The sequence below is a fragment of the Balaenoptera acutorostrata genome, chromosome 8 (genome assembly GCF_949987535.1).
Source record: "Balaenoptera acutorostrata chromosome 8, mBalAcu1.1, whole genome shotgun sequence".
NCBI classification, from domain to species: domain Eukaryota; kingdom Metazoa; phylum Chordata; class Mammalia; order Artiodactyla; family Balaenopteridae; genus Balaenoptera; species Balaenoptera acutorostrata.
The window spans coordinates 108,335,514-108,353,989 of NC_080071.1; the positions used below are offsets into that span (position 1 = coordinate 108,335,514).

Genomic DNA, 18,476 nt, shown 5'->3' on the forward strand with positions numbered 1-18,476 from the left:
CGTGTGGGGTCAGGGCTCTGTGCTTCCAGCTGGGATCTGTGGGTCTGGACTGGTGACTCAGAGGCTTTCGAGTCCTAAACTCTGTGGACCCTCTTCCCAGGAAAGTGTAGATACACAGAAGTTTTGTGTAGGTTTTCAGAGGATTCATGGACTTAAGCCTTTCAGTAGACCAGGTCAGGAGCTTTGCGGGGTAAATGAATGCAGGCCTGGAGAGCAAGCAGTCTTTCGGCCCGGTTCCTGTGGTTCCGCGTCTTGATCCAGCCCGGGAGAGGGCCCTTCACTCCAAGGCGTCGAGCCCAGATGCCCCTGGCCGCCCACTGTTCCTCTCCTTTCCTGGGCTGTCACGTTGGACCCGCCAGGGTTTCACAGGTGGGGGGATCTTTCCAAGCGTGAGGCGGCCCCCATCGCCGTCGTGTTCCCAGCCACATGGAAGGCAAGGGAGAAAAGAGGGGAATGAGCCAGCTACGTAAAGCCAGGGAGAAAGATGCGTTCTCCTTCCACCGAAAAGGCTGACTGTTCCGGCAGCGTGGCTCGGTGGAGTGTCGCCGACCCACAGCCCAGCCGCCCTCGGGGGCAGAGCAGCTCCGGGCACCCCCCAACCCCCCAAGGCCAGCGCCTGGCCGTCGAGGTGCGGGCTGGTGGTGGACTTCCCACGCGCTGGGGAGGGAGTTGTTCTGCGGGCTCTCTGTCACTTCGGTAGAGGGGGCTTGACGCTCGGTGGAAACTCAGTGAATGGCAGCCATCCTGAGACTTTGCTGCTGCAGTTACATTGTCACTGTTGATTTGGGTTTCCAGGAGCAGTTTGGAAAGCGTGTTTGCTTTGGGCAAGGCGGTTCCTCTGGTGAAGCGACACGTCTCTGTGGGGAACGTTACAGGATGTTTAGCGTATCAGTCGACTTGGACTGCTGTAACAGAAATACCGTGCGCAGGGCGGCTTAAACGACAGGCGGGTATTTTCTCACCGCTCTGAAGGCTGGAATTCTGAGGTCAGGGTCCAGCAGGGTTGGGTTCTAATGGAAGCAGCTTGCAGGTGCCGCTTTCTTGCTGTGTCTTCACGGCGGTGGGGGCAGGGGAGCGCCCTCTAGTGTTTCTTCTTAGAGGGCCGCTAATCCCGTCACGCGAGCATCGCTCTCAGGACCCCCGTGAACCTCACTGCTCCCCCAGGGCCCCGTCTCCAAATACCGTCATGCTGGGGGTTAGGGCGTCAACATAGGAATCTCAGGCGGTAACACTTCGGTCCCTAGCATTGAACAGTTGTAGCCTGTGGTGCTGAATTTGAGTAGCGACGTGCAGTTACCGTTACAGCAGACATGCCACCCCCTTCACCGGTTTCCGAGCCGCACGCCCAGACTGGCGTTCCTGTGTTTAGTCAGAGCCACGTGTCTTACTGCTGAAAGGAGTACTAGGGACCATCCGGACCCAGTCCCTCTGCCTTCAGGAAGGGAAAGAGAGCCAGAGGGGGCAGTGTAACCAAGGCAGCGCGCTTTCTGTCCTGTATTCAACCTGTCGCTAGCTTCACTTCATAGAACTTGTAAGAAATGGATTGCCCAATCTCCCTGCCTTTAAGAAGTTTATAATTTAGTTGGCGAGATTAAAAACAATAATGCAAAGCAATGTAAGAGTGAGTTGCAACGTATGTATTGTGGATTTAGGAGTTCAGAGGGCAGTGATTAAAACTAGCTGATATATTCCCTAGAAGCCTCATAGACAAGTTAAAAAAAACTGAGCTGCCCTTTGAATGAGGAGTAGGACTCGGTGAAGAAAAGACACAAGTTCTAACCAGATGTGCTTAAGTAATGCAGTGTTTAAATAATGCCAACATCGATGTACTTCTGTATATGATTTTAGCCTTCTAAAAAGTTGAAAGCAAAACCTAATTTACATGGGATATTTTCGATGAAATAGATTGTTCTGAAACACATTGAAGACAAGAATTAGCACTAAAGATGGCTGGATTCACTAAGAAATAAGTAAACATAGACATATGCATACACAACCTAAAGAGACAAGGAAAGTCCACACCAGGAAATGACATGGACAAAGGGCAGAGGTAGAGTGACCGTGGCCTGGGCTGGGGCCGGGGGGGTGGGGACAGCGGTGGTGAGAAAGGGTGGGTGTGGGCAGAGGTCAGTGTCTCTCCTTGGAGAAGGTTTGTTTCACCGACCGCTCCCCCGGACCCCACTATTAGCAGCAGCCCTGGGACTGAGCTGCGCAGCTCCCCTGGGCCCTCCTGAAGCCCCCGTGCTCCCAGCACATCACGTGGTAACTGTTCCTTGTCTGTCTTGCTCGCTGGATCGTGTCTCAGTTACCATTGTATGTCTAGCATGTAGCACAGGGGAAGGGTTTATTCAAGATTTACTGAGTGATTAATTGTGTGGATTATGAGGTTTTGAATTGGGAGGATCATGGGAAAGAAAGTCTGATCGTTAGAGAAAGATTGCCTTATGATTTATTTCCTTGAGTGGGTTCCTTAAGTCTAATAATGTTTATTCCTACAAAGATAGTTATCCTAGAATTTAGAAAAAGGAAATGATGAGGAGGTAGGGCCCGAAGTGGTGATATAATCCAAAGGAGATGAGACCAGCATTGTTTTTGTGTACAGATCAGACCAAGAAAGATCACAGAAGTGAAAAGAAAGGATGTTGAAAGGTTGCAGAGAGGAAAATGGCCAAGTAGCTAGAGAAAAATCTGTTTTAAATACTTGGCAGGAAAATTGGGTAAACACTTTGTTTTCCAGGGTATGTTTCACTTTTTTTGTACAAGGCGTTCTTTGGAATTAATGCAAAGACTAATTCCCTGATTCTGTAATGTACTCGGATCTTTTGTGCACCTGTAGCTCCTGTATTAATGTACCATTTGAGGTAGAATAAAAACAAACAACAGTGATACACCCTTTCAGTAACATTGCCATGAAGCCCAAGTTTCTGATTTGAAGGGAACTCGCCTGTATCCTGTCCCTATAACTTTGTGATTTTTCTTCTGGACCACCATAGGTGCTTAATTATTTTGATCTGCTTTGGTTTTCAGTCAATTCTGATTCCATCTTTATGTTCCATTTTTTTGAATCATTAAAAAAAATAGAAGATGGGACTTCCCTGCTGGTCCAGTGGTTAAGACTCTGCACTTCCAATGCAGGGGGTACAGGTTTGATCCCTGGTCCGGGAGCTAAGATCCCACATGCCTCGTGACCAAAAAAACCCCTATAAAACAGAAGCAACACTGTAACAAATTCAATAAAGGCTTTAAAAATGGTCCACATCAAAAAAAAAAAAATCTTTAAAAAAAAAAATAGAAGAAATTTGTCAATTATAAAAAGTAGTGTTGGGTCACTTAAGAAAAAAGCTTTTATTTTCATTAACATACAAATGACTAAGTTACATATTTTTCTCTTCACAATTTTCAGGCGCTGTTTTGAATTTTTAGATTTACTTTTACAAGAATGGCAGACACATTCACTGGAACGGTGAGCATCTGATTTGCTGGTTTTCCCTCTGAATTGAATCTTGAGATTTAATATCTCAGCGAGTGGTCCGACCCACTTTTTATAAGAAGGGAAGGAATCCAAGCATTGATTTGCGTGATTACTGGTGTTATTTCTCCTGATGCTGATGTGAGGCACCTACCACTGGCAGAGGCTCTTAGTGAGCTCCACTGACTGTCACGTTAGCCTTGAGGTGTGACCCGGGGTGCCCCGGGACACTGCACGGCCAGAACTCCCCCTGCAGCGGCTCTGATCTGCTGCCTGGCATCCTGTCAGTCCCAACGAGTTAAAGAAGGTTTAAAGCTGCTCTTAGTAGGCGAGGGGTAACTTTGAAAATCCTTAAAGGAATTTCACTCATTTGAAAGTTTTCTTTTTGATCCCTCTGTATCAGAAAATCAGCAGTTTTCTCTTTATTCAGGCTGGTGTGTGGTAAGTTTCACATCCTCACGATGCAGAATTCTTACAGAAGCTTGTCTCTATTTTGAGGTTCATTCTTTGCCATTTTTAGTTCCTGTCCATTTTAGGTGCCTGTTATTCTTTCTGAGTTAAATTTGGAGCTGATAGGTGATGATACTGTGCCACCCGGTTTTTCATGTGTAGTTTGTGAAGAACTTTACAACATACTAAACAGGTTACGAGTAGTGGGAGTTTAACACATGAGTACGCCTGGAGTCCAGTTCAGTCCTGCAGTGCTCAGAGACGAAAAAAGCCAGGCCTCCCAGAGGTGAAAGTTCATCTGAAAATACTTTGGATCGAGAGGATGGTCACACATTTAAAAAATATTTTCTTCTTCTTTAATCTCTTGGGTATTATATCCTCTTTATTTGGTGATCGTTTTGGAATTTAGAGTGGGAAGGTGGAATGAGGGATTGAACACCAGGGCCAGGTGAGCAGGGCAGGAAAACGTGATTGACTCAGATGTGGCCTCGTGTGTTTATTCACTTCCGCTCAGCCTTGCCGCTTGGCAGGTTCTCACCAAATGCCGGCTGGATGTGTGAGGGACTGAGGACTGAGGTGGGGCGCTGGTAAGACTGGCGCCTCGCCTCTGTCCTGTGAAACTCTTCACTCCAGTCATTGCCCTTTTCTTAAAACCGTTCCATATTCAACGAGACAGTGTAGCGATTTCTTCTCAGCTAGGGTAGAACGTAACTGAGAGAACACCTGTGTATAAAACAGAGACATAATTTCATAAAATTCTTCGTGTTACGTAGTGGTGTTACGTATGTTGAAAAAACATTCTTTAGTTACAGAAACCTGACACAGAGAGTCTCTGCAGTATTAGGATTATGACTAGCTCATTATAATTTCCATGGAGACTTGTTCTGACCATGGAGAAGGAAGGGTTTCGTTGTTTGAGTTCATAAAAGATGGAACTAAGTAAGCATGGCCCAAAATACATCAGCCGTTACTTTAAAAAAAAAAAAAAAAAAAGTCCCAGGAGAGTAGGGTTATCAGGTGCTTAGGTGGGGAAGGGGTGGGAATAGGTACTGGGACAGAATCAGGAATGAGTTAGCAGATCTGCGGAGTGTGCTGATTTTCTAGGCTGCATGTTTGTTGACTCTCTGGGCACAAAGGGCCTGTACCTTCCACGTTGCCGTTTGGGAGTTATTTCTCAACACCTGTTGGTATCCGCATAAGACCATATATTAATGATTGTTCCTGCTTTGTCCTCTAAATATCCAGACACATATCAGTATTAGCGGAAACAATAAAGAAGGGAATACACGATGCTGATTCGGAAGCACGGATAGAAGCCAGAAAGTAAGTGTTGGCTGAACACCACTTTCCCGATTCACTACTTTTATATTTCAGGTGCACTGTCCAGATGGCCTTACGAAAGCTCATTAAGTCACATGGACATGTTTTGTTAATCATGACCTTGAAATATGACCCAAAAGGCCATTTCAAAATACCTCTCTAGTTTTCTGTTTCGAGGGTTGTTGAGTTCAGTGTCCAGGCCTGAAAGACTGGTACTGTTTGAACATAAAGTGGACTGAGGTAGACACAGAAAGCTCATTTTTAAATTTATGAGAAATTGCTGCGTGAGCCGGCAAAGCACCTGTCTGCGTGCCCCGTGTTTTCTCTCACTCACTAAGCTCTGTGGGTCCCAGTGGCTTGTTGACTTGCCGTGAAGAATCCCGCTCACGGGGACTCTCTCCCTGGGATCACAGCTCTGCAGGCATCATGGGGGTGGCGTGCCGGGGCAGGAGCCCCTCCAGGAGGGAGGGGGGCTGATCGCAGACCACAGCTCTCTGTCCCCGCTCGCGTTTGGGGCCGTCTGGCCGTCGGGACTGGTTGTGCCGCGGTCGTGAGGCTGGGTCCCCACGCCCAGCGCCATCCTGCGGGTGAAGCTGCCATCGTGACCGTAAGTAGCAGAAGCTTGACGCCAAGATGTCCTCCCTCTCGGGCAGCTCAGAGAGAAAAAAAGCTTCCCGTTTTGGCCCGTGGCTGTTTTTCTGCGCTTCTGTAGTTGACTGGCTCTTCTAATTGACCCGGGTTACAGCCAGTCCTTACATCCTGGCACACTGCGGACTTGCTCAGCTGCACGAGCACACCCTGGCCCCGTACTTCCTGCTCTGACTGCTCTCTCAGTTAAGCCGTGGTTCCCTGGTTTCGGAGCGTGTGGGGGACTCACTCTTGACCCTGCAGTGCTCACCGCAACCTCGTGCTGGGAAGTTCCTACCAAAAGAAGGGGCATGACGAGCGGTGGCTAAAAAGTAAAAACTACTAGGAGCGGATTTGTTAACGGTCTGCGTACGCCGTTCTTCACCCTCGTCTTATATTTGGTGCCTCCACCCCAGTTTTTTCTTGTCCTTTGATCGTAACACAGTACAGGTTTCAAGTAGCTGTGAGCCTCGTCCTGGTTTTCTTTTGTTCTCGTTACCTAAAGCCGTATTAAGTACTTGGAACCAGGGAGCGTCACGTTGCATTTATAAAAGCGTCCATGACCGAGTCCCCCTCGCGTTCTGGGTGTAGTTCTCGTTGGTTTGGCTCCATCTTCCCTGAGTCTCCCAGTCTGGCAAGTCAGGCTCTTTAATTTCCATTTTATCCATTTCATTCATGCGACTGAGAGTCAGCCAGCTGGGCCGGAGTCACCAAGGCCGGGAGCTGGGAGGTGACGCTCCACCAGACGTCCGCGGTTCTCAGTCTTCCTCAGGCCGCGGCCGCCGCCGGTCGCAGGGGCTGGTGGCGGGGGGCGGGGGGTCCCCTCCCTGACAGCGTCCCGGGTGCATAGCCGTGACAGGAGGCCGCGTGTTTTCCAGGTGTTACTGGGGTTTCCACAGTCACTTCAGCAGGGAGGCGGAGCACCTGTACCACAACCTGGAGCCCTCCTACCAGAGGGCTCTGCAGAGCCACCTGAAGAGCTCGGACAGCGTGGTGTCGCTGCCCCAGTCGGACCGCTCGTCCTCCAGCTCGCAGGAGAGTCTCAAGTAAGGGCTGCGGCTGCGGAACGTCGGCTGCGCAAGCACGCAGACTCTCCCCGGGCTTTGGTCTGTCTGCGTGCCGTTGCCATTCCCCCTTAATTCAGGTGGAGGCTGGTGCTGGGGAAGATGCTGTGGGGATGGTGAGAAGCGAGTGGCCTGGTCCCTGGTCCCTGGTCCCTGGTCCCTGCGGCAGGTAGTTTGTACTTCAGTTTACATGGCAGTCCTGGAACACAGTTTTGGAGTAACACACGCGAATTGTTCAGGGTGTCTTCTAAGACAACAGAAGCGTTAACTTGGAGACAGCTTCGGAAAGGGAGGGCTTTCAAACCCTGGGACTGAACGTGCTACCATCTTCTCTCGGTACCTCTGATCCCTGTTGCTGTTTAAGACTTCCCTCTGTGTGTTTGAAAGGTAGTCCAAAATAGAATGCTAGAACTTTTCCGAAATCGGGGGTTTATAAGATTGTGGTCCAAGGTACCTGTAGAATTCTGAGAAGCCTGAAGCAGTCCTTTATTATCGTCATCTCGCGCTGTAGATTGTGCTTGTATCAATGCAGATACAGTGCACCTTTGATAATAGACAGACGTGTCCCTTTATTTCCAGTCGGCCGCTCTCCGCCAAGAGAAGCCCTACTGGCAGTGCCACCTCCAGAGGTAAGGCGGGCGCCGCGGAGGAGGCCCTGAGCCTGGGGCAGGCTGAGCAGCGGCGGGAAGGGTCTGCGGAGGGCCCGCCGTGCCCTGCGCTCCCACTGGGCCGGCAGACCTGTCCTCGCCCACAGAGCTGCCGCGGGGGGCGCCCCTCTGCTCCGAGCACTTGCCGGGAGAGCGGGGGCCACTTGGGGTGCTCCCAGCGGCAGGCAGCCGGCGGCTGTGGGAGGGCAGGAGGGCACATTCCCGAGAGGGGGAGCGTCCAGCTGGGGGTGTGCCTTCCTGCCACCCCGGCCAGACACGATCACGTTTTCATTACTTCGCTGCTCACATGAACTGGAAACGAGGTCCATTTCTGTGGGGTTTATGGTCTCTGATGATGGGGGCGTGTGGAGCTGCGGCCACTTGTCGTTTTCTGCAGCATTGGCTGAGCTGTGTCCAGCGAGCAGGGGACACTGTCGGCCGGTGCTGTGTGCTCCAGCCTTTGTCAGAGCTTGACGTCTGTTCTCAGGAGAAGCAGGGCACGCGTCAGCGATGCACGTCTCACATTCTCGCGTGGCCCTTACCGTCGTTGCTAAGGTTCCCTCCTCCCCCTGCAGCTTCCACAGTCAGCAGCAAATCCGTGTCCACCACGGGGTCCCTGCAGCGCTCTCGAAGCGACATAGACGTGAACGCAGCCGCCAGCGCCAAATCCAAGGTCCCCTCGGCTCCCGGCGCAGCGCCCTTCAGCTCCGCGGCGGCCTTGCCTCCGGGCTCGTACGCCTCCTTAGGTAACCAGCCCCGTGACCCTTCCCCCGAGTCTGCCGTTTGCGATGACCCTTAACCTCTGCTCAGATCCATCCGTGTAGCAAATTACCAGGAACTGGAGCTGAGGCAGTTGCAGGGCTGGCCTTTCAGAGTAAGTGCGTCTGTGCGCTGACCTGTGCGCTGACCTCCGCGCTGACCTGTGCGCTGACCTGTGCGCTGACCTCCGCGCTGGCCGCTGGTTTACAGCCCCCCTCTGGTGGGTGTCCCCGCTTCTGGGGCGTCACCCTGGTCGGGGACGCATCCCTCAGCGCCGCGTGCCCCTTCCCGGCTGCCCAGCCTCCTCCTGTGTGGCCAGAGCTGGGTTTCCTCCCCTCCTGACCTGGGTGGAGAGCCTGAAGGGGGGGCTCCGGAGGATCGGGAGGGACTCAGCAACCAGCACCCCTGTTGTACAGAAGGGTGTCGTCCTTCCCTGTGTCCCCTTGGGAAGGAGCGGGTACCTACTCCGATGAAAGCCCGAAAGAGTAAAAAGATTACTTTCAAAAGAATATCTGACAGAGTGCTAGGTCAGTTTTTCAGCAGACACTGCATGTCTGCTGTGGGTAAGGCTGATAGTTCTTTTGAGTTTGTTTTTGTGAAAGCAGAGTTGTTCAGAGCCAAAGTCTGGAGACCTCGCTGGATCCATTTTATTTTGGATTTTAAGGAAACGATACAATTCAAACTTCATGAAACATCGAGACTTATTACTTATGTGGTTTACAAACTAATTCCAAAGTCAGTCCTACAGCTAATATTCTGAAAGCACGGAAGCAGAGCGAGAGAACACCGAGAGGAGGTTACCAGGCCCGACCTTGAGTCACTCGGTGACCTTGGCCGTGTTTCCTCTACCCATAAATGAGTTGTAATAATAGCCACCTAATTCAGACACGGGGTAGGGACAAGTGACATTCTATAAAAGTCCTTTGTCAACCATTATCCTATACGGCAAAGGAAACTGCGGTTGTGATAGGAACGTTATTAGTTTAAAAGGTAAGGTGTATGTTGTGGGACATTGTTAAGTCGGTCTTGTTTTCTCTACAGAAATGCCTCATTGAGACTGGGAAGATGCCCAATAAGGGCTCTCCTTTTCTCTTGTTTATTTAACTCTTACAAGATCACGTAGGCGTGTTTAGGATCCCGTGTTGGTGTGTGCTTACCAAGAGAGAAGTCAGGTGGGAAGGCTTTCTGTTCATTTCAGTTCCGTTTGATCCACCTTGAGAATCTGTAGTTAGTGTTTGTTTCACTGCTTGAAAACCTGAGTAAAGTGACAGCAGCCCTTGTTTTTCGGTGCATAGTTGAGCTATTCTAATATGGACCCTGTGGACTCTGCTTGGTGCTAGTCAGAGCACTCGGGTCTTCTGGTCTGATGACACAGAACTGACCTTTCAGAAGCGCTGATGATAAATTTTCAGCCCAGTGTTACCTCTTCGAATGACAAGACTGGAGTATTCCCCATTCTCCCAGCATTTCCTGAGAGCTCGACCTCTGCTTTCCTCATGTCCAAATCAGCAAGAACCAAAAAAATCAGCCCCCCAAATATAACATAATCCTTCGGAGGAGCAGTTACAGGTACTACCGAGGTTGACACGTTACGTCTGTGAGGAGGGTAGCGTTAAAGCTGATGATCCTTCTCCAAATTTCTAGAGTCCAGACGCGTGAGGGGAGACATGGAGCCCCTAGGCCCTGGCTCAGGTACCGAGCTGCACGGCCTTGCTGCTCGCCGTGTGGCTGGGACAGGCCTTGCTGCGGCCAGCTTCTCGGAGCTGCTCACTGGCTGCCTCTGTCCTTTGGGTGTCCTTTAGTTCCCCGCCGGCCCTTACTGTGCTGGTGCTTTGCTCCAGAAAACAGGGGACCCTTCACAGGGTGAGGTTGGGCCACGTCAGAAGCACAGCCAGGCTGTCAGCTGAGCCGCGGCCCTGGGCTGCCCTCCCGTGTTTTGTCCTCTGCCGGCAGAAGCACATCCCCTAAGCTGATTTCGGTAGAAGGGGCACTTACTCGCTTCCAACTCTGCTTTGCTGTTGAACTTGTTTCCCTTTTAATTTTATTTTAAACTGTACTTTTGCTTCTTTAGTAGCCAGTAATAACATTCTGCTTTTTAATTTTTTTGATGCGACTAACTGTTCCCTGTTGTCCCTTCCCTTGTTTTTTAATTTGCTTAAAGATGGCACTGCCACCAAAGCGGAGGGTAAGCAGTTTGTCTCTGTGGCCGAGCTGTGTCTCCCTCTCACTGGTCCCCTGTCCCCACGAGTGTTGCCTGGCGCCCCCGCCCTCCCCGGGGTCCCCGCATGACACGTTGCACGCACATCCCTCCACTCTTCTTCACCCTGTTTCCACTGGGTTTTGCCTTCCCCCAACCTGAGCTCTCCTCTCCTTTCTTGTGTGGTCGTCGTGCTTGTGAATTTGGGCCCTGAGTATGCTGTACGTGGCGTCGCTCTGAGCCCACGCTGGGAGGGGGGTTGCGTGACCTCGTGGGTCCCAGCTTCTGTCACCCCTGAAGCACCACCTCAGCTTCCGTTTCCTCCTCCTCACTTTGTGCTTTTGTGGGCCTCTCAGGATTTGCCTTTCCTCTTTCAAACATAAATTTAAGTGTCAATCGTCAATTCGGGTTCAAAGCTGGTGAAGGTTTCCCAGCAGGTAATTTCTAGACATTAAAAAAATTTTTTCCTCTCCCCTAAAACTGCTGAATTGTATGATACCATTTCTGTTTGTCTCACTGACGCATACCCCATTCATTCATATACTTTGGTTCATCCACTCACCAACCTTGTCCTCTGTGACACACGGGGATATAGCTGGTGGAAGAAATACACGAACCCTCCTCCACTTTGTTTTCTTTTTGTCTCATTCTCAAGAGGCTCTTTGTGATGTTTCATTCTTTTGAATTTTAGATGGAGCTATTCTCATTGGTACAGGTCTTTGATTAGAACATGCTAGACAAGATCGACCTTGCAAAGTCTCTAGATAGTAAGCACTGTGTTTCAAATAATTGAAATTTAGAGTTAACCTCGTCTGCTTAAGGGAATGGCTTAGACCCACGAACCCTCAGGATGATTTAACAATTAGGAACTGCTAGATAACTTTCCTGTGTTATTTAGCCACTCTAAAAGGCCAGCCGGCAGAGTAGACTGGGTTTTATCTCGAGACGTGCACTACTTCCTGAGGGACTCGCAAAGGAAAAATCGGAACGGAACTTTTAAAAAAGACGAGCATAGTCTCAAGATCAGCGTTCTTTTCTGTGTAAAAAAAAAAAAGATCAGTGTTCTTCAAACTCATCTCATCGTAAAAATCGCCTGGGTGCTTGCTGCAGGGGCAGAGTCCTAGGCCCTGCCCCCCGAGAATGCTGGTTAGGTTTGGAAGGAGCAGGGCACTCTGAACTTTCACCAAGCCCCGCTGGTGGTTCTTGGGGTTGGATAAGTTTTTGAAATGAAAAGCTTCCAAAATGAAAAATGGACAGAAGGCCTATGTCACGACGAGGGCGTCATCTGTGATAGGAGACTGAGGCTGGGTGTGACTTTCTTCTTTTTTTTTCGTTGCTATGAGTCATTTTATATTTCTCCTTCCCCAAGAAACCATCCTGAGTATTTGCTCAGCCTAGACGGATGGGGAGTGGTGGGCGGAATACAATAATGTATTGCGTCTCATCGGATGAAAAGTGAAGAAGCCATGTGGGAAGTTATACATCTTTTGCAGAATGCCCTGCTTGATTTCGTATACCTATATAACAATGAAAATCAGCCTGTTATTCCATGCAGCAGCGGGGATTTTGAACTTTTTTTTTTTCTTCTTTCTATGAGTTTTCTTTTACCTGTCCAGAGCAAGGTCAGAAGGTTGCTTACTTAGTTGTTGTGCAAGAAGCTGAGGATGAGAAGAAGTCTCTTTCTGCTTCTCCTTCTTGAGGGAAAGTGGAGGGTGATCTGTGGGCCCTTAATCGTGTAGAGTTCAGAATCAGCCAGAAGAGAACCTTATCGGGGCAGCCCCGTGCGCCTTGGCCTCCGTCCCAGGGCCGTCCCAGGCCATCACAGAACTGGCCGCTCAGAGCCTCCAGCCTTGTGTGATGACAAGACAGAATACAGAGGCCCTGGGAGGCCTGTGAACTGGAGCCCCTCTAGGCCGTCATTTCTGTTTGTTTCAGCTCCGAAACTTAGCAGGGCTGCTTAGAAAAGCTACACATGCAGCGAGTATCACTTAGCATCTTGTCATGAGTTTCCTGTCTGAATTTTAGGGATCATTATGGGCCTTTTGAAGATTTGTTAATAAAGTCTGTTGAATATTCTACTATCTAGCTCCTGAGGCAAGTGCGAGGCACTTGCATCACGAGGCAAAGATATGACTTTGAATCAGTGGTTGGATGCTCTAAATTCAAAATTCAGGCAATACATTTGAAACCTGGCAACTCCCTTGTTACCGTAATTGAGAAAAATAAATAGTCTTTGGGAGTTACCTATCTCACACACCAAGTAGCCACTCTAATGTTTATGACTAATCAGAAAAATATTTTTTGTGAAGAACTCAAAGCTCAACTTTTGGACGAAAGTTTATTTCCAGGTTATCTTTCACTGTGGTATTATGTTCAGTGATTTAGGGGATTTGGAAGAAGGAAACATTGATAGTGTCTGTTATGCTGCTCGTGAGAGAGTTTATTATGATTACCCTTGACCCTTGAACAACATGGGTTTGAAGCGCGTGGGCCCACTATAGGCAGATTGTTTTCAGTAAACTTACAGAACTGCACAGTCTGTGCAGGGCAGCTGTGGGACTCGAGCGTCTGTGGACTTGAGCATCCCCGGCCCTCCCTGGAACCAGTCTCTGCAGGTACCAGGGGCGGCTGCAGATACTCCAGTTGTGTGGAAACGAATGACTCGCATCTTCTCATCTCATGCTTTTTTTTCTTCTTCTTCTTTTAAATTTAGCTGCTGGGTTTAGGAAATGTATTATTCGTGTTTTTTCCCCCAAAATAAATAATTTTAAATGAAGAGTTAAAATACTAGAGTGACCTGTCGGTACCAACAACTTAGTGATGGGTTCAGAGCATAGGTAATCATATGTTACTAAGTGTAGTCAAAGGCCATGCTTAACTACTGGTGATTTTAATTAAGATTACACAATAAAAACTATGTAGCCTTGTCTGCTCTTCTGGAAAAGGAACTTAGATTTAGTTCTCTTTTACTGGGAAATAAAACATTTGGTATTGCTGTATGTCTGTCGAAGAACTCTGAATTTTAAGTAGTTGGCCTTTTTACACAATGAAAAAATATGTATGTATATAGAGATAAAAGTTTTAAACTTCTTTTACTTTTATCTTTAAAAAATATGAGTAAAGTTATGGAGCGGTGGGCGGTACTTGTAGGTAGCAAAATTTACAGGTGATCAACTTTCCAAATTTTGTTGCTTTCAAAAATGCCACGTGCGACTAGAGAGGTTGGACTTTTTGTGCCCCAGACAGTGGGTGTAAAAGCAGGTTCCTGGGCCCAAACGTCCCAACTGGAGAGTGAGATTTACCTGGAGACCTTTTCATTCTCACACCTCAAAATGGAGACAAAGACCCGAGTGGGGAGAGACTGTCGAATGATGTATAACTGTCTTAGGCCAAACTGGATGCGGGAAAATCATGCTTCCAGGTTAAACCAGTTCACAGGTTTAGTTTCCCGTCCTGGGGGCTTTTCTAGAAGAATGGCAGTGTGACTGGCTATTATCAACAGACCACGAGATACGGATGTTCTGTCTGTCTTCCACAAAAGTCCAGGGCTGCACTGCTCTTACAGGTCTCTGTTGTCCTCTGGGTCTGCTTTTCTCTGGGGGTGTGTGTTTGTTGACGCGCCTCTTGTCTCTCCCTCCAGAATCTTTTTTCTGCTGTAGCATTCCCTAATACCCCATTTCCATGTCTTTTACTTAACGCTGGCTTTTTTTCTTTTTTCACATCTTCTTTCTGTCCCTGTCAAAACACGGTATGAATGAATATGTCGTTAACAGGTCATAGGGTAGAACTGAAGTATATTTTTACTGTTTGTTGCATTTATTGAGCAGGCTTTCTTTTTCCTAAAGACCACAGAGTATTTTATATCATGTCTTTAAGACATATACAGGCACTTGTAGTAATATTGCCAAATTAATAGGATGACTAAAACAAACCGGACCTCTTCCAATAAAGGAAATATGCATATGAGTACAATACAACAGAGGCCCTTTAAACCCCCCAAAACGAACTTTAAGGGTGCTCTGAGGTTACTCATGTTAAGTCCCTAGGTGAGAGTTAAGAGTTGGCACGAAGCCAGCTTTGTAAAAGTGCTGTATATCCATGAAAAGGTGGGCTTGGGGAGAAAAACCTTTGAAGATATCAAATTGACATGATCTCTCTCTTGACTTTGTCCCAGGCAAAGGAAAACCAGCCTCCCCTAATTTGTAACTAAACTCCCTTGTCACACAAGTTGTGCTTTCAGTTTCTGTTATCTATGGTATCTGGGAAACCCCAAACTGATGAATAAGTGGTCTGCATTTACAGCCTCCACGGGAACAAACATTGAACTTCTGCAGAGGAAGCCACTGTCAAATCTGGTTTCTCAAGGTCCCCACAGATGAAAATATGGCAAATACGAGCTCCTAGTCCAAAATTACATCCATGATGAGTGAGAAACAGCAGAGAAAAAGAATAAAAACATAATTAATCCTTCGGGACGTGAGGGTCTTTTATGTAATATGAAATTGCTATATTTAAATGTTTAAAAGAAACAAGAAACTTGTACTTTTAGCAGCATGTAGAATTTAGTAGTCTGAGTGATCCTCCCAATTGAGAACAGATCACCCATCTGGAATAAACACAGTAAAGCCACTCATCTGCAGACTTAAGCAAAAGCAGAAACCCTGGGAGGTGAGGGCCAGAGCTGGTTTGCATCCTGAGGTTCTTGGCTGAATCCTGGAGACCTGGGGCATCTGCTCAGGACGTGGAGTGACAGGAAGTCACTGCATCCTCACTGGTGAACAAGAGGTTGACTCTACTGAAGAGAAGAGGACAAGAGGGAGTCCTCCCGTTTTAATCTTAAGTACTGGGTGGAGCAGGGAAAGTAATCTTCCCTGAGAAGTTGCAGCCATATATTGGGCCTTCTTGCAGGTTTCTGGTCAGAATTCATGCTACCTTGGTGGTCTGGGAAACCCAAGCAGATAAATCATGTTAAAGTGGCTGTGGATTGCTTGTATCCACAGGACGCTAGCAGAAGCAAACATAGGTCCTCACTGGAAGAACTCACCTTCAATCTGGGCCTTAAAGAATTCCCATAAAGTTCCAAGAAAAGAAACCATTTTGTTGTCTTAATGTTTAAAGAAATAAAAAGAAAAATTCGGAAAGACAAGCAGGGGAGTAAGGAACTATAAAGAATGACCAAGCAGGCTTTGAAAAAGAACAAATGGGTCTTCTAGAAATGAAAATATAGTAAGTTATTAAAATTTAAAACTCGGTGGGTAAATTGAGCTGCAGAACCAATGAAACTGAACAGTGAACTCACGAATTCAAGGTAAGAAAACGTCGTCCAGAGTTATGTGCAGAAGGGACAGAGTTAGAAAACAGGATGGGGTGTTACATCCCATGGGAAGTAGTGAAGAAATTCAACCTATCTAATTGAGTTTTAAGAAGAGAGACTGGGGCGGAGACAGTATTTGAAGAGGAAGTGGTTGGGAATCTTCACGATTGTTGAAGGACACTGAACCGCAGATGCAAAAAACCCAGTACATCCCAAGCAAGACAAAAAGAAAAATCTATAGTGAAACACATCATAGCGAAACTGCAGAACACCAAAGATTAAAAATATATATATATTAGAAATAGCCAAAGGGAAGAAGAGACTACCCAGAAAGGAAAGGCAGAGCTTAAATACAACTGGGGACCGTGGAATCAGATCGATGGAACATATCAATGTCCATGTCCTGTTTCTGACTTTCTACAATAGTTTTGTAAGATGTTACCATTGAGCGAAACTGGGTAAAGAGCACACGGGATCTCTGTGTATTATATCTTACAGTCAAATCTGAGTCTACAATTATCTCAGAATAAAAAGTTTAAAAAAGGGGTCTAGAAGTTGTGCTTGTAATAATAATATTTTAATCTGTAAGACTGTTACCTTAGAGATAGCAAAGCGTATCTTAAAAAAAATTAAGACAAAAGGAGGAAACAAAGGACGGTAAAAGGAGAATGAGAAATCAAGACAAATAAAAAGCATGCCTATAAGTGGTAAGAACAAGCTCAAATGAACTGAACTTTCCAGTTAAAATAGAAAGATTATTAGACTTAAACTTTTAAAAAAGATCTAGCAATATGATACTTAAAGAGATTAAGCCTTTAAGGCTACAGATAGAGTAAAAGACAAAGGATGAGAAATTCATAGTAAAAGAAAGTTGTTGAAGGTTTATTAATAACAGACCCGAAAAAGGCAAAAAGAGGATTTCTATATAATAAAAGATTCAATAAATCACTAAGATGCAATAGACCTAAATTTTTATGGATCTAATAAAAACAGCCTCAAGATATACAAAAAAGTATTTGCAAATTAATATTTATAGTGGGTGGTATGTAAAAATACAAATTTTGAATAACTAATATATTAATTTAGTTCCAAACTCAGAAAATATAAAGAGGTATGCAGTTTCCCCCCATCTTTGTCCTTCATTTGTCTAGTTATCACCTCTTTCCATCAACCCCAGTGTGTTACTGCTTTTAGTTTCATTTTTATCCATAGTTTCTTTGCATAAGGAAGTAATATAAGGAATTCCCTGGTGGTCCAGTGGTTAGCACTCCACGCTTTCACTGCCAGGGGCCCAGGCTCAATCCCTGGTTGGGGATCTAAGATTCCACAAGCCGTGCGGCGCAGCAGGAAAAAAACAGACAAAAAAAAGAAGTAATATAAAAATCATACTTCTCCCTTTTTTAAAACATGAAAGGTAGCATATTTACGTACACTATTCTGCATCTTCATTATTTTCACTTAATTATAGCTTAAGATTCTTCCATGTTAGGTTGCAGAACCTCTTCGCTCATTAATACTGCTGTACATTCCCCTATGTGGATTAACCTGAACCAACCAAACCCATATTGATAGACATTTGGATTGTTTTCAGAGTTTTGCTGTTAAAAACAGTGCTGCCATGAATTACCTTTTATATACATCATTTTGCATGGACACAAGAATATTGGGAGGATACCCAAAGTGGAATTGTTGGATTAAAAAGTGCATGCATTTGTAATTGTGATAGATATTGCCAAATAGCCCTCTGTCGGGACTGTATTAATTTTAACTCCCACAAACAATGAATGAGAGTGCCTGTTTGCCTACATGCCAGACTGTTAGCAAATTTTTAAGATTTCTGCCAGTCTTGTCGGTGATAAATAGCATTCTTAATGTCATTTTAATATTTTTTTCTTACTGGGAGTCTGAACACTGTTTCATACATTTAGCGGCCATTTCTATTTCGGTTAAATATCTATTCCTAGCCTTTGACCATTCTTTATTGGGATGTGACAGTGGTGTGTTGAAGCTGGCTTGAACCAGTTCATCAGATTCCAGTTGTTAAATTTTCAGGAATTTTATAAGCTGGTTTACATCATATCAATGGCCTCAAATAGGCCACGGTGGGAATATTTACACCAGGGAATTGCAAAACACCACAAGTCAGCAGGACACTCCCCCAGCCCCCCCCCCCCCGCCAGTTCCCCTTTAATTGTTAAACATTTACCAGCACACTTGCTGTTGAACTTATTATTGATACCTAGGAATCTTTTATGTGATAAGGAAATTAGCACCTTATGACATGAATTGCAAATAATTTTCCCCCATTTGTCATTTTCTCGAATTTGCTCATAGTTTTCTTCCTGCCATCCTGAGATTAAAAAAAAAAAAATTAGTAAAATTTATCTATCTTTTCTAATGGCTTTTAATTTTGTTATAGTGAGAATGGACTTTCCACTACAAGTTACAATGGAATTCTCCCATGTTTTCTTTCAGAACTTGTTTTTTTGGCCACACTACGTGGCATGTTGGATTTTAGTTCCCCAACCAGGGATTGAACCCGTCCTCCCTGCAGTGGAAGCGTGGAGTCCCAACCACTGGACCGCCAGTGAAGTTACCTAAAACTTTGATGGTTTCATATTTGACATTT

General features: G+C 46.5%; 1 protein-coding gene across 2 annotated transcripts in view; it reads left to right on the top strand.

The window, feature by feature from the left end:
- CLASP1 (cytoplasmic linker associated protein 1) overlaps nucleotides 1–18,476 on the top strand; it is a 264,971-nt gene that overhangs the window by 155,637 nt on the left and 90,858 nt on the right. Inside the window, exons 18-23 of one of the 2 annotated variants that reach the window (XM_057550862.1) lie at nucleotides 3,404–3,463; nucleotides 5,165–5,242; nucleotides 6,745–6,912; nucleotides 7,510–7,559; nucleotides 8,153–8,323; nucleotides 10,498–10,521. In XM_057550862.1, the coding sequence (XP_057406845.1) occupies nucleotides 3,404–3,463; nucleotides 5,165–5,242; nucleotides 6,745–6,912; nucleotides 7,510–7,559; nucleotides 8,153–8,323; nucleotides 10,498–10,521 (551 nt within the window). The remainder of the gene's footprint in view (nucleotides 1–3,403; nucleotides 3,464–5,164; nucleotides 5,243–6,744; nucleotides 6,913–7,509; nucleotides 7,560–8,152; nucleotides 8,324–10,497; nucleotides 10,522–18,476) is intronic. The other variant, XM_057550863.1, reaches the window with a different exon arrangement.